Raw genomic sequence first — 25,755 nt, forward strand, 5'->3', positions numbered from 1 at the left:
CTAATGTGACCGCCGAAGATCCATTAGTCGGTGTTTCAAAGAAAAGAAATTGGGAAACGGCGCTGCATAGTACAAAAAACCGATTGGCGGAGCAGGTAAAAGCAAAAACAAAAAGAAATGGCTGTGCATCATCCGTGAATCGAACACGGGCCTCATCGATGGCAACGATGAATTCTACCACTAGACCAATGATGCTAGTACATATTAAATGAGCTTACTTATACACTATAACTGTAGCAATGTGTTTAGATAATCTAACCACCTCGATCTCTTAGTCGAATGTTGTATCTTGACCCTATCTTCTTATTCTGTCCGGGGTGATGTACCTGGTTAGGCATCTGGCTTAGGCAGCTAGTTAGTAGCAAAGTCTCTATCATATTCTATGTTAACGGGGGGAAAAGCGCGAAATATATACGCTGCTACCCGCCCGCCTCCTGCTTCCAATGATGGCGTACATGAATGCCCAGGAACCAGACTCTGCCAGATCAAAACGGTCCATTTAGATTGTCGTAGGCCTTTGAACCGACTTCATCGCCAATTATTATTCAAAAGGGAGTTTGGTCTCATACACCTTCATAAAACAGAAGTATTCCGCTTCTACTATACAACAGTACAGTGCACTATAAAATCATCCCAACAAACGCACGCTCCCGAAACAACACACACACACACGTACCATTCCACGAAAAATAGCAGTACGTAAGTATACAATAGTTGACTGCAAATTGACCTTAGACCACAATGCATATCCATATCCAACAGCTATCCACGATGTCCACGAATTCAGATACATACATAATATAGATCAGATCCACGTCCACCCATCCCACATCCTTACCTAGATCTAGATCCAGATCTCCAACCACACCGCGGGATAAGACCTATCGTGTCCCATGCACTTCAAAACCTGTTTTCAGGACTGGAAAACCCAGATCTGAGATGCAGGTGACGACGGTAGAGCCAAGGGATCTGGCGCGAGAGATCTATATTTGAGGGAGGGTATTGATATTCATGTCGCCCCCTTGCGTGGGGGATAGGTAGCTGGTTAGTTGGGCTGCAAGCAAGCAGGCAGGGATTTGGGGGAAAGTTTAAGGTGGTGCGCTGCAGTGGGTTGTGCGTTTGAAGAGGGGAGGTAGGTATTTATATAGTTGGTCATTCCCGCTTCTATGTTCCTCGAGTTGTTGTTATTCTGAGTGTTTTCGTTCGCGTTGTTTGTTCTGCGTTGGTTGTATGTGTTATACACCAACAGCACTCGTTTTCACACGCCCCCGCTTCATATCCAACGCAACCGAAATGTGTGTTATGGTCGATGGCAGTAGTCCCAAGCAGGGTTGATTAGTTAAATATTATGGTATGTATATATGTCCCTCTTTTATGCAGTTCCTCCCAAAGTATCATCTGAGTGACCAGAACAAAGGAAATTAAAGATGAAGACGGCCGTCATCACGCCCCGCTAATAACCCAACCACACCCGAGAAACAAAGGAAATGTGCAACAAAAGGGATTAAGTCTAATAATTAAAATAATAAGGATGTGTGCATCCCCCCAGGTCAGCTCCGGATAACCCTAGCACGGGCAGCGACTGCTGCGCCTGGCTGTGTGGGTAATACTTCATGGCATAGGGATTTGCGTCTAAGGCGGTTGCTGCTGCTGTCGATGATGGCTCCTGGTGGAACATGGACCCACCGGAGAGATCGAGCGGATATTCGCCCTCACGGTGCCGCTTGAGAGGTGCAAATGAGGTCGATGCGCCAGTATCCCACGTTGTTGGGATCGGGGGCTTGCATGGATCTGAGGCTTTAGAGGTGGGTGGCTTTGAGGTAAGAGGGGAGCTGGTGCCAGTGGACGGGAAAACAGAGGTGTGGGATTCTAGATCGGGTATTTCCTTCCTATAAACGGGATTGCCGTCTTTGAGGGCTTGGGTGGGTGAGCCCATGGTTTGAGAGTCGGTTAATTCGGGGAGGTGGACGCGCGAGACGCAGATAACGGCCGATCCGTCTGCAGGCTGTGAGTATATCGACTTGAAAGAGCCGAATAGCAGGAAAAGCTTACCTGTTCGACCGTCTAGGTATCGCTCCTCTTCTTCGCGGACGTGGTAGATCTCGTCGAGCACAGGGATGCGTTCGACCGGAGCGATTTGTCGACGGACGGACTGGTCTGCCTCTTTGAGTTTCTCCACGCAGATGGAGTGGCTTTCACGCAGCTCGCAGAGAATGTGGACGAGAAGGCGGATCCGCTCTGCGTTCGCTATTAGCAGGAATACTGGAATGAAGCGATGGACTCACACACCTGCTTTGAGGAGATGATCTGGTTCGCGGTGAGTGACGCCCGACGGCCACCAGGCGGGCTTGGTCAGCTCGGGGTCAAATTGCTGCGATGAGCCGGAGATGATCTTGCGCCCATTGTATGGATAATTGACCTGTTTCCGGGGCTCTACGAGCTTGATGTATGCTTTGGCAAGGATGCGGCAGTTGATCTGCTGCAGGCTGTCGAAGGCCTTCTCGTAGTATCTGCGCAGAAGGCCGGTGTTGCGGACGGGCAACATGGATTTCTGGTGACAGGTAATACTCATCGGGACGAGGCATTCGTGGGACACCCGCTTCCGCTTAGATTGTGGGGGTTCTGGGGTGGAGTGGAACCTGGTGGTGATGGTTAGTGGTTGGGTTGCGTTGGACTGGGAAAAGGCGTGAGAAGTACATTGATTTGGCGGAGAGATCATTGGTGCTGGGCGATTCTGGCGACAGTGGGCTTCTGCGTCGGACATCTTCTGTCGGGGCCAGTGTCAATAGGGCATCCGTGCGAGGGTCTCGACAAGGAATCCTACCGAGCATTTTGGATGGGTCACCTTTGCCCGACAACGCCACCGCGCGCAGAAAGTTTTCCGTCACATTGGGGGAGAGGATGCTCTGGCAGTTGTTCGCGATCGATTGCGAAGCCTCGAAACGCAATTTGCCATTGTCGTCGATGTAGATGAGGGCAAAATGAAGACAGGCCAGCCCGTCTAGCGGCGCATCCATCGACACCGGGGTATGAGACTGGCGCGGTCAGCTTTGGATTGAGACAGCAGTCGTCACTGTTATCAGTCATACCATGGAAGCGAAGGATAAGAGGTCGAATGTGACGACTCTTAAGGAAATCAAGGAAGACGGGCCCGTGGGATGACCTGTAGAGTTCTGTCAGGCTTCTGGGTGCAGTCGCGCAGAAGGCAGAGAAGAAGCATCTACACGTAGGAAAGCAAAACTCAGAAGCAAGGCACGAGAAGGAGCATTATTAAAGAACAGGACTCAGGCAAGAGGCAAAGAAGAGCGATGCTGCGAAGAAACGGGGAGTGGCCAATAGATCCACTCGCCGTGTTAAGCTTACCGGATCGTCCGCAGCCTGGGCTTCAGCTTCGTTTCGTTTCCGGATCCGCGACGCCCCCGATGCAATTTTATATGCGTGCGCGAATATATTTTGTGTCTCTATTAGAAATTATTTGACCGTTGCTCGACGGTAGACCCGCGTCGAAAAAGGAAGAGAAAAAGCAACTCGAAGCGTCGGCTAGACTATACTTACACCGTAATGATGGACAGTAGTAACCAGATCAATGGATCAGCCCAAGCTGTGTCACTAATGTGCGTGGCCCTATGTGGCACAGCAGCCGACGGGTCCTTATCCGCTCGCATGCATTTGGGCGTAAAACTAATGCTCTGCTGCGTCGTTGCTTCCAATCACCGACCCCGAGAGGGAGGGTCAGCTTAGAGTCCCGTCCTGCTGGCAGCCCTGGAGTAGAGCAAGTGGCTAGCTACTCGTATGGACCAGTCGGGGGTCCCTTAATGCCATCCCCGGTTTGCTCTTCTTCAAGATCAGGTTTCATCCCCGAACTGGGGGCATATGCAGGAGGGAGGAAGAACTTGTGTCGGGTAGCGTGGGCGACCAAGGTCGACAGGCGTGGTGTGGCAGGCCATGCAACCTGCTAGCAAGATTAGCAAGATTGCCTCGAGCCGGGGACCTAATAGGCCCGCTGGGGCAACGATGTAGGCTGCAATACCTACTCTATCTTGCTCGATGGCATGCGAGCGTGCCAGCCTCCCTACCCTTTCTCGTTACGGAAGACGTCGTGTGTGTTTTTCTCCTATCTACCCCGTCCTCCATACGCGATTGCCTCTTCCAGAGATTGCTTTATTTTACCGAAATACCTCCCCTTACCTGGTGCATCGGGTGTCAGACATTGATAGTTGCAGTGCGTCCATGGTTCGCTACTCGTCCTGGCTGACCTGCGGGGCAGACGCTGTCACCAGATAATAGCCAGCACGCCAGGCACAATATCGGAATGTCCCGAGGACATTTGTCATGCTATTAACAAAAGTCAATAGCGGATGGCCAAGTAGGTACGGAGCGACTGGAGGCCATTTACTATACGTGGCCCATCGAGTATCTCAAAGCGATGCACGGAACTTGCAGCGGCAATGCCCACTTCCCACTTCCGGGATCCATCCATTAGTCCAAATAAGATTGGTGCCATTTACCTAGTCAGCATATGGACCCAGTCGGGGACCATAGAGGCGACTAGCATGGTATCGGTATATGTGTTAATCGAGGTAAGTCGGTAGGCAATACCTACTCCATACCCCAAACTGGGGCCGGAAAACAGTTGCGAGGCTGCCTTGACCCATGGCAACTACTTTCCAGTGTTGCACTGCATTATATTCGATGTTTGTTTTCCCCCTTTGGGAGACCGGGACAACACAACGCCATTGCTGGTCATCGTTTCTATTACCCACATGGCAGATGTCAATTAGTGACTTTGGTCGAGTCTAGATCAAAGGTAGCCTTGCCACATTGCGGTACTTCGTGGCAACAATGAGCTCGATGTCGAGATGCCCAAATCGGTGTCTCTAAAAGCCCAGAGAGTTCGAAGTTACCTCGGAACCCGTAGAAAAATCCGACGCATAAAATTTAGGGGGAAAAAAGAAAAAGAAATTTAACTGAATAAATAAATAGATAAATCAAATCAAATCAGAAAGCAGAGAAGAAAAACTCAGCAATTTACCTGGGACCCTTATGGGGACAGGATGGAGACGGTTGCCGCAGGCTCACGGTGGCCATTGGCCCTTTTGCCTTCGATCATGTCTGATCGAATGATGGCTAAACCGATCCTGTCGCGACTGATGGAGCCCCGCCTCTGCCGAGACCAGGGTGTGACAGATCGCGGCCAGACCACCCACTTGCGTAGAGGTGAGACTATCGGCGAACAAGCGGATGCTTGAGCACTTCTAGGGTCTGGCTCTTGTTGGTTCCGGCAGAAGCGAGCAAACCATCGCGGCATTGGTCCGCAGCCGAGAGGAACCGACAACATGGATAAACCGTTGGTCGGGAGTTCCAAAACCCGTTAATGACTGCGGTCCTATCCGTCCGTACCAGTGGTTGATGGAGGGATGTTCATTTGTCCAGATGTCTGATGTGTCGGCCGGTCGGACTGCAGTAGAGTGCATATTGCATATGATACGGTGACCTGTCACAGTGGCTGGACGCCTATCATGCAGGCCGGAAAGCATCCGGAAGTAACGAGTAATTTATTAACCTACGGTCGAGGTTCCCTTTAGCATAACTTATAAATAAATAACCATCGGTTAGGTGGGGGCCCTTTGCTGCAGGTGGGATCAAGCGATTTATCCAAAACTATTGTTGGGGATGGCTGCGCCAGGGGGCAGATCATCGATAGATAGTAAGCTGCCAGTCAACTGACAGGCTGCCTGATTGTTCACATGATGCAAAGTGTGTGCTCCATATACGTTGAAGGTTGGGCCGTGCCGGTCAAGTCAGTGCTCCGACTAGGTTTGTACTATGTCATGATGACAGCTTGGCTGTTGAACCTCCCGGGGGGTGAAGGTATCCTATTCCACGCATTACCGTCACGATCTCGAGCAAACAAGGTATGAATCTGGAGGTGAGTAAGCTTACTTATCCTTGCCAATGGTGCTTGCAGCCCACCATTCATCGCATGGATACCATATGCCACGCCACAGACATGGATGCTGTCATGCGTACTTCATACAGGGAGACATGAATGGCACGAAGCGGAAGTAATATCTGCATATTGTTTCCTGTATATGAAATGGATATGTAGGTGTACTTCATGCTATGAGCAAGCTCCCGATTTGTATTTCAAGTGACGGGTCAGGTCGAACTGGACATGGCAGGCAATATTTCCCCGATGTGGTAGGATGAACTGTCGCTAATTCCGTATGAGATAGGAAGGAGGCAGAGTTTGCTCATCCATGTCGACAGGCGGGTTTCTAGAAAATTGCCCATTCTGCGAGGTAGATCCACCCGGGGTGCCTGTCCCATAGTTCGTCTTGGGTTCATCGTACGTTTGTTGGACTCGGGTTGTTGTCGGAATGGGGTCGTTTCAAGCGATTGCCCCGGGCTCCTCTTAGCGGTATGGAGCCCGAGCTATGGATGCACTGATCGCCTAGGTGCCGACTGTGTTTCCAGTCGCTGACGTTGCTGACTTGGGACGGTCTGTGCATGAGATTGAGTGAGCTAGCTTTATGGAGATGGATCATTGATCAATATCGAAAATGATGTATAGCTGCTCACTTAGTTGAGTGCAAGCTTAAATTCTCACCAGCAGGTAGATGATGCCATTGTCAAACTAGTGTGTGCTTGCAACGTTTGGAGCAGAGGGTGGGTGAGTGAAGCAAGTAAAGTTGACCTTGTCGACCTTGATAGGGAGAGATACCTCTGGTAGGTATACTGGAAGATGCCATGGGTGTTCTGGTGCGGTCTATACCGTAACAGTACAGCTATGTGAGCTATATTTAGGTAAATTGTACAGTCGAATCTAGATACTGTATCATCATACATGTACAATACGTGTACTGGCATACTCACTACATTTGGGATCCTGCCTCTCTTGTGACTTGCGGCCACCTCATCTTTTCCTGCATTTTCTTTTCCCCCTCATTTTCACCCACTCGGAACGACTCTCTTCCCCAGTATCTTATTTACTCTTTCATCCAGCTCTTTCTGGCTTTTACCTGCATTTCCGATCCACCCACCCATCTTCGTCTTTGACCGCACCTGGGCCTCCATCTCCTCCTACCTACATACTCCGTACTCCGTACTACTGTGGTACATTCCCCTCCTCCACTCCACCGCCCGGACGAATCCCATCCACTGCATTAGTCCGTCCGCCCCAAGGCTGATCGCACTGGACCGGCCAGCAAATCTCTTTCCTTTCTTTCCGTCCGTTCACTACTGACTGACTCCGTACTGAGGTCGCAACCGATGCTGACTTTGGACTAACTGACTTATTCCCGGTTACACCTCCAACCTGACTAAGTTGTCGCTTTCAGGGCGTCCTTTCATCTGTTGCCCTTTCCATTCCCCCCCTCCCTTTTGGCTGTCGTGTCCGCATCGGCCAATCATCGCCCCTCCGTTTCCAGTTTAATTTTAATTTTTCTTTCTTTCATCATCCTTGATTTCCTTTCGTGGATCGTTCCAGAAAGAAATTATACGGAATTAAGCAGCGCAATCGCCAGGACACTAAGTCGTTAGGGGAATTGGCTTAGTGTCTCATCCCGTCCATCCCTGGATTCCGGCGAGTCAGAGAGAGCGACCGACGGTGACAGTCGCTGTTGCGGACCTGATCCGTGGACGATTTTAATTTAACCAAACAAATAATAATAAAAAGAAAAGGAGAAAAAAAATTACAGAGGAAAGCTTGCGGCCTGGCCTAGCCATTGATTATCGTTCCTTTCTTGCTCTTATCGACCGACATGGACCCCAACGTTCCCGGCTTCCCTTCTGCGATGCAGCAGACCGCGGGTTTTTCTGTCACTTCCCAAAGTCCACAGCAGTTCCCGTACTATTCGAATGCCATCCCATCCTTCCCCCAGCCCAAATCCGCGTCTCATCCTCCACCGCAGCAACAGCAGCAGTCTACTTTCGGTGCCGTGCCCATGCAAGCCGGTCCCAGTGGAGCAATGATGCCGTCCGGCTTCCCCCAGCAGTCATCCGGTACGTCGGGATCTTTCCCTTCCCTTCTTGACCTCTTATCTTCAATGCCCTTTGTCTTTGCCCGGGGCTCCTCATTCCCTGTGACTTGCCGAACCTCATTCCCCCGTCTTTCCATCATTGCTTCCCCACCTTTCCCCCTGGATCTACGTACTGTCGCTCTGTGGCGCCGGATCCTGTCCCCCATGCCGGATTCTACTGGAGCTCGCCTGGCCTAGTAGTTTCACTACATGTGGTGCTAATGGTCTGATGGGTATCCACTATTGCACTACCATTGCTTGCCATTCTCTTCCCAATCGTGTTGTTGTCCTTTGCTTCAATTGCCCTGGCCAGAGTGTCAGACACGACGCTGGCTGCAAGGACTAGCCGCTAACCAACGGGATGGACTAGCAGGACCCCACGCCAACTTCTCTGCGCCATTTGCCCAGCCACCTGTGCCGACGTCTATGGGCCAGTTTCTTCCTCAGGCGACCGCGACATCTACTCTCCCTGCGACCACCGCGCAGTCGTTTCCTCCAAACATGGCTTCAATACCCGCGACCAACATGATCCCTGCGCAACAGCAACGGCCAGTGCCTCAGCAGGCACCACTGCAGAGCACCGCCCAACCGGCTGCCCAGTCACCTGCAACGGCCGCGCGGGAGAAGGCTCGCGTGTCGACTCTCTTGGACATAAACTCAATGTTGCTGCAGGAGGTCATGAACCTTCAGGCCGCGGGCAAGGCTGGCGGGCCTTCGCAAGGGTCGCAGGAATCAAACCCATCACCTGGATCTGACCAGAACCCCGATAAGCCGAATCAGCGGCCGAGTCCAGAGTACGTCGAGTGCATGCGTCGGTTACAAGCCAACTTGGGCTATCTCGCAACCATTGCCGACCGGGCCAAGAAATCAGGAGGCGTTCCCCCTGCCGCACCCGCTATCATGTCGCCGCCTCCGAATATGCCTTCAATGAATGAGATCTATAGCAAGCTCAACGAGCTCTTCCCTCGCAACGCACAAGGTGGCGTAGGAACTCCCCAGCCCAGTCCACAGGCACTGCAGGGCAACGGCCGGCCCAGTCCGTCTCCAGTCGTGGAAAGCGTCGTTTGAAGAGTCTTGTCTCCGAGAACAAAGCGATGACGAATTGCGGATACGTGCGAGGCCCTTGGGGACTTGAGCATATAGATCAAAGATCGAAAGCCTATCAACTTGCATGCTCCTGCCGATACTTCCATGGTCGCATCAGTTTCTTGCTATGACTGGCTGTTAATGTGGTGATATCGCCCTACAAAGTACACACATATCCTTCACTGGGTATCGCAAGCGGAATTATCGCTCCATACTTCTGCTTTCTCAAATGACCCTGAGATGGGATAGCGAAGCCCGGCGTCCAAATTGGAGGGGCGTCCTTCTGAAGGAAATCGCGCTCGACGTATGGGGCAATCTTGCTCAGGGGCACGAAGCGAAGTACGATGCACATGCAGGCGCGAGGATGATACAGGATTGTAATCAGAAGCCGATTATGGCCGGAATAAATCGGAGAGTTCCGACTGTAGATAGCCAGAGATAGAAAATTAGATATTAGAGGTACTTTACTCTACACTGCCATGGGTTGGAGTATTACAGTTGCCATTGTGTAAGATGGATGCAGCAAGCAGCAATAGTGATAGTGATCAGGTCAGAAGACGCCGCAGCTCAGGTGCGCGGCGGGCAAACAGCGCCAGAACCAATCAGAGCGTGCCAATCGGTCTGTCCGCCCTCCTTTTTCTGTCACTGCATACGGCGCGATCATACGGACTAGTGGAAGAACAATCCTTGGTTTTTGCATTCTCCATTCGGACAATTCTCTGCCGCATGTTACGCAGAATCGATTCGTATGACAACCTGCCAGTGGAAATTCACAGTGATTCAACCTGCGTGCATGAAATTAGAAGGCGGTGGGTGTGAGCAAGCGGTGATTGAAGCGGTGACAAAAGCGGTGAAGGGTCTTCAAAACAAAAACTCGTTTTTCAGTATGGCCGCTACCGTCCGCCGTACACTGCAGCTCGCCTGACTCCAGTCCTTTTTCTTCGCTCCCTCACGGTCCTCGTCATCCCCCCCTCTTTTGCTGTCGTTATTGTTATTGTCGGGGGTTTTGTGAATGTCGTGCGCCTGGCTCCACACCTACAGAAGGAGCCTACTGACTGTCGCTACTACCACATCTACTGTGAGTGCCGCTACCTCTACTTCCGCCGCGCCGCCGCCGCCGTCATCGCCGCCGCCCTCTGGTCCTACTTCTACGCCTCTTCATCACCTTGCCACCAAATCCATCGGACTTTCCTTGTCATCAGTGTGGTCACCATATCTTCGATATCGTAGTACCCCCGGTCATTGGGGCACCAATCGAAATTTTTCTTTGTGGTCAGCCACTGTATCACCCGGTATCGCCACTAGCATCTGCACCCATCAGGCCGTCCGCTCCCTCAGCTCGCTCGTTATAACCCCAAAGCTCCGTGATCTACAGATGGATTTGAATGGAGACGCAGGTGCAAAGCGCAAGCGCAGCTCGATTGCCGCGCCCGCCGAGCGGCCTGCCAAACATCTTCGCCCCGAATCAAGCGCATTGACTCCCGGAGACTCGACGCCTGCGAATGGGACCGTCTATGACGTGGAGGATGATGAAGATGCAGGCCGGGTGCTGCCCGTTGTGCCTGCACAGGCGGATTCGCCGGAATGGCAGGCTACCATTGAGGAGGTCGTGAAGAGCGTTGTGTCAATCCACTTCTGTCAGACCTGCTCCTTTGATACGGAGCTGTCAATGAGTAGCCAGGCTACTGGATTTGTGGTGGATGCCGAGAATGGGTACATCTTGACGAACCGACACGTGGTCTGCCCGGGGCCATTTTGGGGATACTGTATCTTTGATAATCATGAGGAAGTATGTGTCCCTCCTCTTACATCTGGCTTTGGAGGCTAACAACTGTGATATGACTAGTGCGACGTGCGTCCGGTGTATCGAGACCCTGTACACGACTTTGGAATTTTGAAATTCGACCCGAAGGCTATTCGATATATGAAGCTGAAGGAGCTGAAACTGCAACCGGATGCAGCTAAGGTGGGATCGGAAATTCGCGTTGTGGGTAATGATGCAGGAGAAAAATTGAGTATTCTGTCTGGTGTCATTAGTCGGCTGGATAGAAACGCGCCCGATTACGGCGAAGGCTACAGTGACTTTAATACGAATTACATCCAGGCCGCCGCAGCAGCTAGCGGTGGAAGTTCCGGCAGTCCTGTAGTTAACATTGATGGTCATGCAATCGCGCTGCAGGCCGGTGGCCGTGCTGATGGCGCGGCAACGGATTACTTCCTCCCGCTGGACCGGCCGCTGCGGGCACTGGAATGCATTCGTCGGGGAGAGCCTGTCACGCGTGGAACGATTCAGACGCAATGGATTTTGAAGCCGTTCGATGAGTGTCGTCGTTTGGGCTTGACGCCCGAGTGGGAGGCGACCGTGCGCAAGGCCGCGCCCACGGAGACTAGCATGCTGGTGGCGGAGATCATCCTGCCTGAAGGCCCGGCGGACGGAAAGCTCGAGGAAGGAGACGTGCTCCTGCAAGTCAATGGGGAGCTTCTGACCCAGTTTATCCGGTTGGATGACATTCTGGACTCGAGTGTTGGGCAGACCGTGCGTCTGCTCGTCCAAAGAGGCGGTCAGGATGTGGAGATTGAGTGCCAGGTTGGCGACCTGCATGCCATCACGCCCGACCGGTTCGTGACGGTAGCTGGGGGCACGTTCCATGACCTGTCTTACCAGCAGTCGCGGCTGTATGCCATCGCAACTCGCGGTGTCTATGTCTGCGAGGCGGCGGGCTCCTTCAAGCTGGAGAACACCCTGTCGGGATGGATCATCGACTCGGTGGACAAGCGGCCGACTCGCAATCTGGATGAGTTTGTGGAGGTGATGCGGACGATCCCTGATCGCTCGCGGGTCGTCATCTCGTATCGGCATATTCGCGATCTCCACACCCGCGGCACTAGCATTGTCTATATCGACCGACACTGGCACCCGAAGATGCGACTGGCGGTGCGCAACGACGAGACTGGCCTGTGGGATTTCTCTGACCTCGCCGACCCTCTCCCGGCCCTTCCTCCGGTTCCGAGAAAGGCCGACTTCATCCAGCTCGATGGCGTTAGCCAGCCGGCTGCGGCCGATATCGTGCGTAGCTTCGTGCGAGTGTCCTGTACGATGCCCTTGAAGCTGGATGGCTACCCTCAAGCCAAGAAGACAGGCTTCGGATTGGTGGTCGATGCCGACAAGGGTCTGGTGGTGGTGTCGCGCGCCATTGTGCCGTACGACCTCTGTGACATCAATGTAACTGTGGCCGATTCGATCATTGTGAACGCTAAGGTGGTTTTCCTGCATCCGCTCCAGAACTACAGCATCATTCAGTACGACCCGAGTCTGGTGCAGGCCCCAGTCCAGAGTGCCAAGCTCAGCACCGACTACATCAAGCAGGGGCAGGACACCATCTTTGTGGGATTCAACCAGAACTTCCGCATTGTCGTGGCCAAAACGGCCGTCACGGATATCACGACGGTTTCTATCCCCGCCAATGCCTCCGCGCCGCGCTACCGTGCGATCAATCTGGACGCCGTCACTGTGGACACCGGCCTTAGTGGGCAGTGTTCCAACGGCGTCTTGGTTGGTGAGGACGGTGTGGTGCACGCATTGTGGTTGAACTACCTCGGTGAACGCACGGCCAATTCGCATAAGGATGTGGAATATCATTTGGGATTTGCGACCCCGTCGCTGCTCCCCGTGCTGTCGAAGGTGCAGCAGGGAGAGCTGCCCAACCTGCGGATTCTGAACATGGAGAGCTACGTCGTGCAGATGAGCCAAGCTCGCATCATGGGCGTGTCGGAGGAATGGATCCAGAAGGTGACACAGGCCAACCCCTCACGACACCAGCTCTTTATGGTGCGCAAGGTTGACTGCGTCCCTCCTGGGTTTAATTCTGCCGCTGACAGTTTCGAGGAGGGCGATATCATCCTGACCTTGGATGGACAGTTGATCACGCGCGTCTCGGAGTTGGATATCATGTACGAGAAGGAGACCCTGGAGGCCTTGATTGTGCGGAATGGGGAGGAGATGCGGATTCATGTGCCGACTGTGCCGACTCAAGATCTTGAGACCGACCGCGCTGTTGTATTCTGTGGTGCGGTACTGCAGAAACCGCACCACGCGGTGCGGCAGCAGATCTCCAAGTTGCACAGCGAGGTCTACGTCAGCGCAAGAGTATGCCTTCTTTCTACTTTACTTCTAGCTCAGTACTAACCGTCGACAGAGCCGTGGATCCCCTTCATACCAATACGGCTTGGCCCCGACCAATTTCATTACGGCCGTGAACGGCGTTCCAACCCCGGATCTGGACCGCTTCGTTGAAGAAGTGAGCAAGATTCCTGACAACACGTACTTTCGCCTTCGGGCGGTGACCTTCGACAATGTCCCGTGGGTGGTGACGATGAAGAAGAACGATCACTATGTAAGTTCCTTTCGAATTGATTCGAAACGCAAACTAATGTGATAGTTCCCTATGTCGGAGTATGTCAAAGACTCGAGCCAGCCCGCTGGTTGGCGGACGGTGTCGCACGACAAGGATAAATACAAGGATGGGATTGCACCGGATGCAGCGAACTTGAACCCGGATGCTATGGACGAGGGCTTTGATGGAGTGAGTGATATTGAGCCGGACATGGAGTAGTCGGAGGGTGTATAATATGGTATAAATGTATAGCACAGCCGAGATACGAGTAATAGAGGCGTATCACAATATACTTATTGCTAGAACTTTTAATCAATTTGTCAATCCATTCCTCAGCCTTATCGAGCCATCAATACGATGGATGACACCCCAGAATCAATAACATACGCTGTATGAGATAGCTCGACCTGCAGGAACAAGCAGGGATCTCTACCATCAATTCGGGGGTCCTAGAAATCACACAGGAGCATTCCAATATTATCAAGGAAGCTAACATTACGACGGATATTACCATAGCTATGAGGACAGTCTCCTATTCAATAGCCTAACTATCCAAAGATATAATCCTCTTCTTCCCACTTCTACTTCCCATATACTTCACATCTTGAGCATCCACAGTCACCATTCCTCCCATCATCTACTCCATTGACTACACTATTCATCTTAAACCCCTCTTTCCATCAATCTCCCCAGATAGATAGACACAAACGCTGCACTTGACATCACAATGGACCAAACAAAGAAAGACCAGGCTTTGATGGACGCTACCAAGTCCGACGCCGTGTCTGAGATCTCCTCCCGTCTGCCGGACATTAGCAAGTTTTTGGATTTTAGTGCCTTGGATAAGGGGATTCAGGCTCGGGATGATGCTTCGGGGGAGGAGACGGAGGTTGAGGATGATGAGCTTGAAGATACACGTGAAGATAAGACTAAAGCTGAGCACAAAGCTACGCCCAAAGCTGAAGCTGAGCACAGCGCCACTGACCCGGACGCAGTACCAAACCCCCAAATCACTCCTTCATCCCCATCCAACATCCTAACCAGCCTCCCCCGGGGCTACACCATCCACGAATACACCACCCTGCCCGCCCTCCAATCCGCCGCCCAAACCCTCAAAGCAACCCTTCACCCAAACCACCCCCAACCCAACAACACCACCACCAACAACAACAACAATAACCAATGGCTCCTAATCCCCAACCTCGTCCCCTCCCTCCTCACCACCCTAACCAGCACCACCCCCCTCCCAACAACCCCCTACTGTATCGAATGGGCCCACACCACCGGGCTTCTCAAAATCTTCCACAGCGTTATCCATGAATACATCACCGAGAACACCATCAAGGTGATCGACCACCGACTCTACGACATGGGGATACCTAAGGGGGATGGCAAGTTCCATAAACATGGCGATGTTGTGTACTCTTTGGGGGATTGTGGGAGGAGTGCGGATTGGGTGTTTTTGCCGGGGTCGAGGAAGGTTCCTCATGATGATGATGATGGGGAGGAGGAGGAAGAGGGGGGAGGGATGGGGATGTGTTGGCCGACGTTTGTGTTAGAGGCGGGGGTGGGGTAGCGATCAGGGGGATGCTGCGCCCGCTTTGGTACTGGACCCAGGCTTTGTTGTCCCTTCCAAAGTACACCGCAGCCTGGGCCTGAGAATCCTTCTCCAGCCACGTTCTCACCAGCGTCCGATTGTCCATCTCGAGAATAAACGCGCCCGCATCGATGAGAACGCGGATGCCCTTGCTTTTCAGATTCACCAGGAGTTCCTCTTCCGATAAGCGCCTGCCATTGGTGACGGCAAGTCGGTATTCCCGGTTGCGTTTCTGCAGCAGGTACGTGAGAACTTCCGCATTGGTGTGCAACAGCTCCGGCAGGTCATGCTGCTCAATCGTCAGAGGCAGCAGTCTGCGGTTGTCATTCGTCCCACTAAACCCCGTTGTCAGTCCGGCGCGACTAGGTCGGCTTGGGGAACCCTCGGTAGAGTTCGTAAAAAAAGGGACGTCCCACCCAGACGTCTGGAGTTTGACGGCAAATTGTTTGGCATGGACCGGAAAGACAAAGTTCTTGAGAAAGTAGTTAATGACCGTGGTCGAAAACCGTAGGTGCTGCCAGATCTCCGCCACCTGCCCCTGGTCGTCCACGTTGATGAGGTTCCAGTGCCGGAGCCCTTCCGGAAGCGCGGAAGATGCATGAGTCCATCGATCGTACTCTGTCGCAGGATCATCCGACCTCAAGAGGGCCTTAAGGCACTGCCGGGTTTGTGCCTGGTTCATGCCTTCGTGGTAAAAAGCAAGACAGGTAAACAGGATAGCCACATCAGGGTGACCCCATTCGGCATGATCCGATGGAACGCCTTTGGCATGAAAAGGAACTGCCACGGGATCTCGTTTCGGATGGAGCCCGTATTGCACATTCCATCGTTTCTTGAGGCACAGCAGCAGAATCCGATGTACCAGAAGTCCCCGTAAGAGGGAAGCTTTTTTCCGGGCCCGAGGAACGTCTTCTAGCAGGATATTGATGTCTTTCAACACTGGGGCATCCAGCCGTTCCTCGGAAATAAATTGCTTGATCTTTGCAGTCTCCATTTCATCGTATTCTTCAATGGGAAAAACGGAGCCTCGGCCGGAACACACGTCGTCCACAATGCGCTTGCAGAGAATCTCCTCCACATCTTGTCGGAGGAGATAGGCCAGTGGAAATGCACCGACTGCCCTGTTCACTACGTCGATGCTTTGCGGAAGCTCTTGTGCCAGATCGCGGAGATGCTGGGCCACCAGCCCCAACACAGCCATGATGACCTCCCAGCGATCGGGATGCCCGTCCACGACGAGCTGCGAGCCACTGGGATAGATGAGTTGGGTCTTGGGAGACAATGTAAAGTCACACTCATCGAGAACATCACGGCCAACCTGGTCAATCCAACCTTGGATTGCGACCATCTCCACCGCCTCGGAGATCTTCATGTCCGAAACGCGCTGCAGCCCACTCAGCTTAAAGGACAGTGCGTGCTCTGGCACCCCCAAGACGATGCCTGATCTCTGAAGCGTCTCTTCATGCAAGGATCGATATTCTCCAATCAAGTGTGGGGTCGTCGGGGTACGCCGGGAGAATGGGATGTGGATCAGCTCCCGGCCCACCAGGCCACCCAGGCGGGCTTGCAAAACCTGCGCCGTCTGAGTCGTGAGTGCCTTTGGCACCAACAACCGGACAAGGACGTCGCCGTGAGCCAGGGCAGATGCGACCATCGGCATGATGACCGAAGTCTTGCCTTGTCCCATGTTCATTTGCAGGACGGAATTCGAGCCCGAGGTGGGAGAAACCATCTCCAGGGCCACGGTCACTTGTTCCTGGCGGATCTGCATATCGGCATCAATTTCTAGTAGAATCCAGTCCGGATATGCCATATAATCCCAAATGGCATGCGAAGGATGGAGGTGTTCCTGATCCAGCCTGCTTTGGTCGCCTTTGGCATGGAGCTCCTTCATCCGAGCCGACCGCTGTAACCGGACAACGGCAAGCGCATAGGAGACCAGGGCCTCCTTCATGTTCGGTCCAAAGGTAACAGAACCAGTGGTCCGAAGCTGCTGCAAGATGGTGACGGGGGTGATACACGGCCAAAGACCACCCTGTCGCAGCCAACGATATCTCCGGTCGCCAGCTGAGAGCGTGTTACGGATCTGTTGATAATAGCCGTCTACGACTGCGCGAGCATTTCTGATCTGATCATCGAATTTTGACATTCCTTCGGAAAAGTTAAGCCTCTCTGGCTGACCCCGTTCTGGCTGTCGGTGTTTCTCTTTCAGCGCATTAATACTCAGCTGCAGGTCTTGACCGTACCTCGTTCTGACGGAGCAGTCCGAGTGGGCAACCCCTTGCACGATGTGCTCGAGCTCCGTGATCCCAGGCACAGAACTCACTTCACCCCCTACTGAAACTCGGCAAGGCTCCTGGACCCGCTGTACAGCTAAACCCGGGATTGCAGTTTTGCTCTGCTCCAAGCTTGGGCCCTGCTTGAGGAGGAGCTCTTGTGCTAACTGCACCGTGGACTTTCGGGAACTGTTGGGGAGGGACCAACAGACATTAGACGGGCAGCGCTGTGGAAGATCCTTGGGTCGGTTCATCGTTGCACTATGGGCATCCAGAATTTCCTGCACATTTCGAAGCTGGTCCGTAAGCCGCATGTTCTTGTACTGCCGCTCCCAGTCAGGCCTGATCGCTTTCACAGCACCCTCGATATCCAAGAACTCCGACGAGAACCCATCCACCGAGGGCTTAGCACATGGCCACTGTTGATAGAGAAAAGTGGCAAATTGCACGCTCGCAATTCCGGAATCTATGTCATGTTTCTTCCGGGCCTGTTCCATCTCCGGGCTCTCAGCGCGCGCTCTCGCCTTCTTTCCTTTCCTCTTTCCATGCGTCGGATGCTTGTATTCGGTTTTGAACAATCTCACCTGTTCTAGAATTGAGCTAAAATCAGGGAGTCCCTCGTCCTGAAAGTTTTCGAAGGAGGCGAACTGGGGTAATGGGAGTCTCTTCAGATCATCCAGGATAAAGAAGGCTGCCAGAACCCTGATCACCGTCATATCCACACGATCACCGTATGCCATCAGGCCCAGGCGGAACATGACATAGTAAGCGTCGTGCGTCGTGCACTCCTTACAAAGGCGGACCAAACTACCCCATCCTACGGCAAGATCAACAGATAAGCTCTCATGCAACGCACCCGGAGTCAATTTGCCGAGGTAGCCACCGATGTATGGCCACTGCTTTAGGATTCTCGCAAGGTCTTTGGTAGTGTTAATCTCGGAGGGCATCTCTCGGAGCAAGGTGACAATTTCGCGAGTCCTGGTCGCTCGTTTAGATGGGTAATGTGCCACGCGTGAGAAATAGGTCATGTCGTAGCGTTCAGTCGGGACCTGGCACAAAGTATCCGCTCGCTCGTAGATGGACCGGCGCCAGCGGGCCCTTTCACTGAGGTGTGTCTCATTTGTCGCCTTGTCCAGTGAAGAGGGTGCCCCCTCCAGTTCGAATAGCGAAAGCCGATTAGACCTGCTGAGAATCAACTCAATGACGGGCCGGTATCCCTCGTGTTGTATAACGGTCGTAAGATGTTGGTTCCAGGTAACGGCCTGCTGGCGCTTCGCCTCCTTTGGATAATACTGTCGCAACGGTGTAAGATGTGAAATTGTCTGAAGCAGGTCCACGATGTTTTGGCTCAACGGGGTCCATGGTTGAGAATAGGCGGATCCCAAACAAGCTAACGCCTCTTCGGTTCCGGTCCGGCCTGTCAGTAAATCGGGAAGCGTGAACGAGGTGTAGGCATGCAGCTGGGCCTTGGTGTACAGCTGCAGGGGGTCTGCAGAACCCTGGAGCCGACCAAGAACATCGTCAATCCGATACCTCCCGTAGTCACCATTGTTTCCTTTCCGCACAAGGACATGGATACCCTGTCGTCGGTATTCAATCTTCCCCAGCGTTGTAATAACACTACGCTGAGAGCGATTGTGGACATTTCGCAGCACCAGCATACTCTGTAGACCATACCACGTGCCAGCATCTTGATTGGGATCAATCTCTGCGGCCAGCTGCTTGCACTGCAGGAGCCGCTTCTGCATATTCACATGGAAGCTGAGATTCATGCGCTTTAACTCAACCGAGAGAGTAAAGACGGCAGGTTGATAAATGGTCAGCATTGATGGTTGCTCAAAATGCATGAAGATCTTGGCAATCGACGCAGCCAGCCGGGAATGGGGATCAACCAGGAGGGAACTCCCACGTTGCGCCTTTCGGGTTCGAACATGGATCTTCCAATTCCCAGCTCTCTCTTTCCAAATGGCGGGTGACCGTCTAGCCTCTATAATCCCGGACCTCAGATCGAGCCAGTGCACGCAATCATGGACCAAAGGAGTGGGCAGATCAATGCTTCGGCCATTATCAAACACCGAGCGGGGGACAAGTTCCAAGACCATGTCAGCCTTGCAGGCTCGAATGACCAGATCTTTGCCTCGATATCCCAGATGAATTTGATGGCCCTCTCTTTGGAGTGCTAATGCGTAACTCATTCCAGGTTGGTTGGAAGGAAAAGCGATTAGTCTCTGGTTGCCAAACAGTGCTTTCAGCGTCTCCGAGTCACGAATATCGGCGGGAAGCTTCCCGTTTCCAGCTTGGCCAGCCGACGACATAATTTTGTATTTAACCAACTCCATTGCTCGGGCGCCAAAACTTTCAGATCAACCAGATCCTTCAAGAGGTTCGCCAGAACTGTGCAAAGCAGGAATTTGTAGTGCAAGCGGCCTAGTTCGTCACCCAAGCACAGATAGAGCAAGCGTTGGACGCAAACGCGAAACACAAGCCAGGCCGGGCTACGTCGCCACGGCAGCTCGGCGTTATCCCAGCATACATCATCCTTTATGCGCTTGCGTAGAACGGGTGGGTAGACGTACCTGCCATTCACCCCGAGAAGTGTGATCAAGAAATCTGTGATGATGGCAGGGTCAACAGTATCCCGGCTCTCGACCAGCTCTTTTCCCGCTTTGCGTGTTTTGGCGGCAAACTCATCCAGGTTTTCCATACTTGCATCCTCTAAGAACTGGGCAAGTGTTTCTTGGAGAACAGGGTTCTTAAATTCTTCGTAAGGCAAAGAGACTGCCGTCCCTGGAAACTGCCACTGCAGAGCCCCTGAAGCGGCCAGAGTCTGCTCCGCGCTGGGCGACGTTTCGAAGGCCTCGAATATGATGTCATCACCATCTCTGTCGGTAGAAAAGTTAGTAGATCGGCTTAAGAAAGCACTATCGTAACCTACTCGGCTTTTCGAAGAAGAAGTGCTGCGTTTTGCTGTCCAATATTCACGATAATGGCACATTTTGCATTTAACTTGCTGAATGCCTCAAGCAGACCAGCCTTGTCTACCATCTCTTCCTTGTTTACATCGCGACTGATGTCGAGTGTATTTTCCATTAACTTCCACACCGGCTTCATATCATCATCGGCCAAGCCTTTGAGCGTTTTGACTGCATCGAGCAATCGGGTGAGCAGCTCATCTTGGACCTCTGCGATGTTATTGTCCTGTCGGCCTGGAAGCTTGGGGGGGAAGGCGATATGATTATAGATGTCGATCAAGATGTCGCGGTCAACATCGGGGCCAGGCATCCTGATGGTGGTTGTCGAAGTGGTCGCAGAGCGCGCGGGCCTACGTGTCCAGTGTTAGCAGTTAGCACCGGGGGGGGGAATGAAAGACGCAAAAGGAATTTTTGACGTGATTGGCCCATTCACTGTATCTATCGTGTGACTCTGAGAAGAGAGAGTCTGATTGGCAAACAAGATCTAATTCACCTACCCATGCATGGCTCCAGTACCAGGAATTCACCTGATCGCTTAACGTAAACACAACATGTAGCGAGGGCAGGGGATTTGGAGGGGAGACGAGCTTAAATAAATATGACTTTGGACCTGGCGGCACGAGCGATTCGGGCTTTGTCGGATCGTGCCTACAAATTCCCTACCGAAGCATCCTCCGGCGAGTGGCGGTTGGCAAACCATCCTTGTCGAGTCATCCTAACCAGGGATTCCGCAGACCACTAGAAGACCAGAGTCAATGTGGCGGAGTGCTGTTCAGTGACGCTAACCACGACATCCCTGTCATCATGTTGGATTCGAGCAGGGTGCCCGTTCCTCCGGCTAGGCTGCCAGCCTTGCCAACAGCAGCAACAGTAGCGCGGATTCTGGTTCCGGAGTTTCAGCCAGTGACGTGGTTCCAATAAATTCCCTCTTAGGTGCCGGCGCTATGTTAAGTTCATAGCGTAAGGCAGATTCAATGAGCTCGCGAGTTGTTGTATCAGTAGTACTTTTGTAGGGTGCGTGGTAGTATAACCGGGACTGGAGGACACTCGTATTCCGTGCTACATGTCAGTAATGCCACAACGTTGTTGGATCCTCGGGATGAGCATACGTCCATTTTTCTTGGAGGAGCCCTTCCTTTCACTGAGGCTGGCTCGATTCATTGCGAGGTCTGCCTTCCAGAGGGTGCCTTGCCGCCTCCCTGTCATTGAGGACAGTGGTCTGGATTGCGCCATCCGATCATGCCTTAGCTTTCCCGAGCAAGGGATAAAGTACTTGGGGGGGTTGTGGGGATGAGAGTGATTAGACATGTGTGATATTCGAGTAGCATGTGAAGTGAGAATCAGAGAACACTTCTTGAATCCGTTGATTGTGAGAGGCAGCTCCAGTTCTTGGAGCTCGAGTTGCGGGGCAGCCTCCTTCCCCAACCGGGAGACTGCGAGGCAGGTGACAACTACGGAAGACGGGTTCAACTCCCTCATTTCGTCCCGGCTATGGATCATTATACATTGGCAGCTATTTGACATCTCGCTACGATAACTTCTACCCTTCAAAACTCCAAGTGGAGAAAATGAAAACTCCCCGAATCGAGCCTTGTCGTCCGAAATATATAATTAGCCGTCGGAATGCAAGAACCACAACCATCAGGGTTGCCACTATGGGAAGGAAGCTTGGGAGACAGATGGGAAGAAGTGCCAAGTCATGATCAGATTTATGTTCTGGCGCAAGGGACATGGACCAAGTTCAAGGAGTAGATGGACTTGGTTCGTTCATGATTGCGGAAATGGCGCTGATCAGAGGGTTGATTCCAAGTTGGGTATTGGATTCGAAATTAGTGAAATTATTTATATACTGCAATGCAATCTATCATTACCGTTGAACATCAAACATCACGAAGTCTCCTTCCCCAGGCGATGCCGTCTCCAACTGACGGACATAAAGAAGATGGATGTGACCAGTCCCAACGCAGCAAGCCCGATACCCAGGTACAGGGCCCCGCGGTACCCCTTGAGGGGATTTCTTCCGCCATCATTCACATTCGACTCCACAGTGCCGGCGAATCCCAGGCCAAGGGAGATCGAGTAATTCACGGTGGTGGTGACTAGCGATGCCGCAAGGCCTTGGTGGTGATGGTGCATGGAATTACTCAGAATCAGCGTGCCAGAAGGAAAGGACATGTCCCTAGTGATAGTCAATATCTTGAGGTAGTTAATAGGGTATAGCGTTACGTACATTCCCCACGAGGTGATTAGGCTGACGACAAACGCCTGCGCCCAGTACGTCTGATTCAGGGGCACTGTGGCGAAGATCGCCTGACCAGCGGTGAAGAAGCACATGGCGAAGAACATGATGACACTAGGAGGCAGTTTCCCGAGCAGAAAACCTGTAACAAGGGCTGCGACTGCACCAGAGGGCGCTGCAGCAGACCATTTGGCGGTTGCGAGTAATGGTGAGTCGCCCTTAATGACCTCCATGAACTGGTAGAAGTAGTAAATGATGATGCCGAAACTAGACCAGCCTGCCGCAATACATCCAAGGACCCAGGCCAGATCGCCCGTTAGCACCGATCTCGGGATCAGCGGGCATGGAGCTAAACGTTCGACAAAGACGAAGATTCCGAAGATAACAAATCCGACAATAAGGAGTGCGTAAGTGTAGGGGGCTGTCCAGCCAACCAAGGCAGCTTGGTTCCATGCAAAGTTGATTAGAACAAGCCCGGAAATGCCGGTGATAGCACCGAGAATATCTAACCTCGTCCAGGTCGTCATGTTGTCTTTGAATTTCGGGCGATGTGTATACGGGATTACGAGAATACCGAGCGCAGCCAGGACAAAACACACCGTGCCCATGACCCAATACGCCCACGGCCACCAGACGAGCTGGGCAAAGAGAGAGGAAAAGACACCTCCAACAATAAAGCCTCCTGGTGCTGTGGCGCCGAAGCAGCTGAAGATCATCTCCTTGCGCAGACCGGGAGGATACGCGCGACCGAGGATTGCAATCGCGTTTGGAAGCAACATTGCGGGACCAATCCCTTGCAATGCCCGACAGCAGTCGAAAAAGATCTTGTTGGACCAGACACTGAATCCGGCCAGCAGAGACCAGAGTCCGAACCAGGAGAATCCGATGATGAACATGAGTCGATGGCCGTAGACGTCCCCGAGCCGACCAGCGACCAGGATGAAGGTTCCGACCGTCAAGCTGTAAGCGGCAGCAAACCAACTCAGTTCTCCGGCACTGCTGGTGTTGAAGCTCGCGCCGATGATGTGGGCCGGGGCGATGGACATGCAGAGCCCGGCTTGCGTCATAAACTGGGCCATGCAAACCACTGCAATGAATATGATTTCCTTCCAGAGCACGGATGGCGGTTTGAGGGCCGACTGAGCAGTTTCAAGCCGAGTCAGCGCCTCGGGATCCTCATCATTCGTATCGGGCGGTTTATCCTGCAAATGCCCGCGACTGATTGTGGACTCGGAATCATATGGCGTCGAGTCATCGTGGGCCAACTGTTGATTGTGGTCTACGGCTTCCGAGAACATTTTCAGTCAGCCTTTGAAGACCAAACTAGATATATCAGGGGCGAAAACAGCTGCCCAGCGGCCGAACGGCCGAGCCCGGGGGCAGCGCATCTTATGTAGGATGAAAGGGAAAGAGATGAACCCAAGATAACCTCAGGCCCTATGATGTTGGCTGGAGACCCACCGCGTCGCCACCAATGTATCGCCCTGCACAGCTATTGGTTCACGCGCGGGTCTAGACGACGCCGTCAGCGGATGCATCCACAGGATGAAGGCACATCCGTCGGAAGACTGACACATCCCGTCGGGGCCTTCCACGGTCGGCATTGAGGTATTGGTTCTGCTGCAACTCAAACGGGGAGAAAAGGAGAGCCAAGGGACATTCAAGTCCGAGCGGGATGCCGATAAGAAAGAGCTTTACTGTTTGTTTTCAATATCAGGCCCGACAAGTGGAGGACTCTTAACTGCTCCGTAGTTGAATGGGAAATATCTTATCCGGATGATATGTGCTCATTAGGTACTGCCCACCACATGCCAGTTGAAGTGCCAAATCGCGTTGAGATCATCATAATTCATGAAGCTAATTCCAGAACACTCCATCCGATCCCTGCATGGCGGCTCTCTGACTTGACGATGCTGATCTATGCCCAAAAAGGGATGCATACGATGTCTTTTACTCTGCATCATGTGATCGTCTGCTTTTCCCGCTTGGTCGGTCTCATTCTTCCCACTTTTTCTACAGTCGTCAGAATCGTCGTTGAATCCCCTTCCTGCTGGAAACCGTGTATTGGAGCTATGTTCATCTAGAAAGCCAGCCTTGTTTGTCTCAGCCTCAGTCTATCAACGCTTCATCACCACCCTACTGGCTCGTCAACGAAACCGCAGCATTGACTCCGTGCTTCTGTCTCCACGAGGCAAGTTGCTCCAGGTCCCCCATAAGCCCTGATCTGGCATGCGTGCATAACTGAGCCAACGTGTGCTTGTAATAGCCAAAGATCTCATCAATCTTCTCTTCCCAGAGCAAATTGCTGTCATATTCGATCCATACGTCCACCTCGTCCGCCAACACCGTGATCTCAAAGAACAACATCAGCTGCGCATGTTCGGTATGCACGCGGCGGCAAAATTGCATGCCTTCGATGAGAGCTGGCTCCTGGAGCTGCGGTTGGATCACCATGGCACTCTGAAATGCCCATGCTGAAGCACCACTTCCGTCGGTAGTCGGGAGCATGGGCAGACTTTGTTGTTCGTGGGGAATCATATCCAAGATGCGCTGGTGCACATCCTCGATAAAAGAGGCCACCGGTACTGAATCGTCCCAGAAAACGCGGAGAGGCACCAAAGTGAGCGTCGGGGCAATCAGACTGGTCAGGCCCGGCAATGCGCCCATGCGGCCGTTCTGAACGGCTCCAAAGACGGTATCCGTGATTCCGGTGTATTGGCCAATACAAAAGGACCAGGCAGCGCGGAAAAGAGTTGAGAGGGTGATGTTTCGTCCTGTTAGGTCTGGCATCGGTACTCGATAAGCTTTGGACTTGTCTCCAATTGCGTGGCAGTCTGGCGAGGGAAGTTCGGGAAACACAATTCCTCGGTAGCCATCCATTTGTGCCGCCCAAAATGACGCGGAATCCATCTGCAGGATATCTTCCACCCAGTACATGAACTTCTTGAATGGCAGACCAAAGTCCACCGCTCGGCCCTCATACAAGGGTTTCAAAATTGACAGGACGCGATTGGCGCACCACCCATCGTAGATTGAGTGGTTAGCTAGCCACACAAAGTGATGGCCCTGCGCACCATCCGGAATGAGGCCAAATCGATACAGGCGGGTACCTTCACAAAAGGGCACTGCTTCCATTTGGGCACGGCAATACTCATCCAAGTCATTGGCAG

At 52.7% G+C, this 25,755-nt stretch overlaps 8 protein-coding genes and 1 non-coding gene across 9 annotated transcripts; 4 read left to right on the plus strand and 5 right to left on the minus strand.

The window, feature by feature from the left end:
* Nucleotides 1-124: 124 nt before the first annotated feature.
* On the minus strand, nt 125-195 carry BO80DRAFT_t79. Its single transcript has one exon. It is a non-coding gene; the product is annotated as a tRNA-Gly (tRNA).
* Nucleotides 196-1,392: 1,197 nt separating this feature from the next.
* Nucleotides 1,393-3,218, minus strand: BO80DRAFT_422837 (DUF2841 domain-containing protein). Its single transcript, XM_025718907.1, has 6 exons — nt 3,090-3,218; nt 2,825-3,035; nt 2,698-2,767; nt 2,290-2,639; nt 2,053-2,238; nt 1,393-1,998 (listed from the first exon to the last, which is right to left on the minus strand). Exons 1-6 carry the CDS (start codon nt 3,090-3,092, stop codon nt 1,511-1,513), a joined length of 1,308 nt encoding a protein of 435 aa, XP_025578258.1. The 5' UTR covers nt 3,093-3,218; the 3' UTR covers nt 1,393-1,510.
* A 2,830-nt stretch (nt 3,219-6,048) lies between these two features.
* On the plus strand, nt 6,049-6,545 carry BO80DRAFT_274529 (uncharacterized protein). The gene is made up of 2 exons (XM_025714863.1): nt 6,049-6,182; nt 6,237-6,545. The coding sequence occupies exons 1-2, from the start codon at nt 6,176-6,178 to the stop codon at nt 6,482-6,484; spliced, it is 255 nt and encodes an 84-aa protein (XP_025578259.1). The 5' UTR covers nt 6,049-6,175; the 3' UTR covers nt 6,485-6,545.
* A 982-nt stretch (nt 6,546-7,527) lies between these two features.
* Nucleotides 7,528-9,355, plus strand: BO80DRAFT_274557 (uncharacterized protein). Its single transcript, XM_025714864.1, has 2 exons — nt 7,528-8,004; nt 8,395-9,355. The coding sequence occupies exons 1-2, from the start codon at nt 7,764-7,766 to the stop codon at nt 9,087-9,089; spliced, it is 936 nt and encodes a 311-aa protein (XP_025578260.1). The 5' UTR covers nt 7,528-7,763; the 3' UTR covers nt 9,090-9,355.
* A 501-nt stretch (nt 9,356-9,856) lies between these two features.
* BO80DRAFT_401276 (putative nuclear serine protease HtrA2/Nma111) lies at nt 9,857-13,830 on the plus strand. Its single transcript, XM_025717556.1, has 4 exons — nt 9,857-10,896; nt 10,954-13,254; nt 13,304-13,501; nt 13,547-13,830. The coding sequence occupies exons 1-4, from the start codon at nt 10,120-10,122 to the stop codon at nt 13,718-13,720; spliced, it is 3,450 nt and encodes a 1,149-aa protein (XP_025578261.1). The 5' UTR covers nt 9,857-10,119; the 3' UTR covers nt 13,721-13,830.
* A 320-nt stretch (nt 13,831-14,150) lies between these two features.
* Nucleotides 14,151-14,850, plus strand: BO80DRAFT_462596 (uncharacterized protein; the record flags this gene model as incomplete). Its single annotated transcript, XM_025722525.1, has 2 exons — nt 14,151-14,763; nt 14,810-14,850. Exons 1-2 carry the CDS (start codon nt 14,229-14,231, stop codon nt 14,848-14,850), a joined length of 576 nt encoding a protein of 191 aa, XP_025578262.1. The 5' UTR covers nt 14,151-14,228.
* Nucleotides 14,851-15,069: 219 nt separating this feature from the next.
* Nucleotides 15,070-19,662, minus strand: BO80DRAFT_340662 (DUF3638 and DUF3645 domain-containing protein; the record flags this gene model as incomplete). The annotated part of the gene is made up of 1 exon (XM_025715205.1): nt 15,070-19,662. A coding segment is annotated over one exon (4,593 nt), but the record flags the coding sequence as incomplete, so codon positions are not given.
* Nucleotides 19,663-22,200: 2,538 nt separating this feature from the next.
* On the minus strand, nt 22,201-23,962 carry BO80DRAFT_422842 (MFS transporter). Its single transcript, XM_025718908.1, has 2 exons — nt 22,577-23,962; nt 22,201-22,525 (listed from the first exon to the last, which is right to left on the minus strand). The coding sequence occupies exons 1-2, from the start codon at nt 23,881-23,883 to the stop codon at nt 22,234-22,236; spliced, it is 1,599 nt and encodes a 532-aa protein (XP_025578264.1). The 5' UTR covers nt 23,884-23,962; the 3' UTR covers nt 22,201-22,233.
* Nucleotides 23,963-24,644: 682 nt separating this feature from the next.
* Nucleotides 24,645-25,672, minus strand: BO80DRAFT_422843 (CoA-dependent acyltransferase). Its single transcript, XM_025718909.1, has 2 exons — nt 24,852-25,672; nt 24,645-24,776 (listed from the first exon to the last, which is right to left on the minus strand). The coding sequence occupies exons 1-2, from the start codon at nt 25,373-25,375 to the stop codon at nt 24,722-24,724; spliced, it is 579 nt and encodes a 192-aa protein (XP_025578265.1). The 5' UTR covers nt 25,376-25,672; the 3' UTR covers nt 24,645-24,721.
* Between the last annotated feature and the right edge of the window lie 83 nt (nt 25,673-25,755).

This window comes from Aspergillus ibericus (assembly GCF_003184845.1).
Source record: "Aspergillus ibericus CBS 121593 unplaced genomic scaffold BO80scaffold_8, whole genome shotgun sequence".
NCBI classification, from domain to species: Eukaryota; Fungi; Ascomycota; class Eurotiomycetes; order Eurotiales; family Aspergillaceae; genus Aspergillus; species Aspergillus ibericus.

Coding starts and splice junctions, on each gene's coding strand:
- BO80DRAFT_422837 (XM_025718907.1), bottom strand. Junction 2,768..2,824: donor TGACCCATCCAAAATGCTCG/GTAGGATTCCTT, acceptor TGGCCCCGACAG/AAGATGTCCGACGCAGAAGC. Junction 2,640..2,697: donor GATCTCTCCGCCAAATCAAT/GTACTTCTCACG, acceptor CATCACCACCAG/GTTCCACTCCACCCCAGAAC.
- BO80DRAFT_274557 (XM_025714864.1), top strand. CDS start 7,764: ATGGACCCCAACGTTCCCGGCTTCCCTTCTGCGATGCAGCAGACCGCG. Junction 8,005..8,394: donor CTTCCCCCAGCAGTCATCCG/GTACGTCGGGAT, acceptor ATGGACTAGCAG/GACCCCACGCCAACTTCTCT.
- BO80DRAFT_401276 (XM_025717556.1), top strand. CDS start 10,120: ATGTCGTGCGCCTGGCTCCACACCTACAGAAGGAGCCTACTGACTGTC. Junction 10,897..10,953: donor TCTTTGATAATCATGAGGAA/GTATGTGTCCCT, acceptor TGATATGACTAG/TGCGACGTGCGTCCGGTGTA. Junction 13,502..13,546: donor TGAAGAAGAACGATCACTAT/GTAAGTTCCTTT, acceptor CTAATGTGATAG/TTCCCTATGTCGGAGTATGT.
- BO80DRAFT_422843 (XM_025718909.1), bottom strand. CDS start 25,375: ATGCCAGACCTAACAGGACGAAACATCACCCTCTCAACTCTTTTCCGC. Junction 24,777..24,851: donor AAGATTGATGAGATCTTTGG/CTATTACAAGCA, acceptor GGAGCAACTTGC/CTCGTGGAGACAGAAGCACG.
- BO80DRAFT_422842 (XM_025718908.1), bottom strand. CDS start 23,883: ATGTTCTCGGAAGCCGTAGACCACAATCAACAGTTGGCCCACGATGAC. Junction 22,526..22,576: donor CTAATCACCTCGTGGGGAAT/GTACGTAACGCT, acceptor GACTATCACTAG/GGACATGTCCTTTCCTTCTG.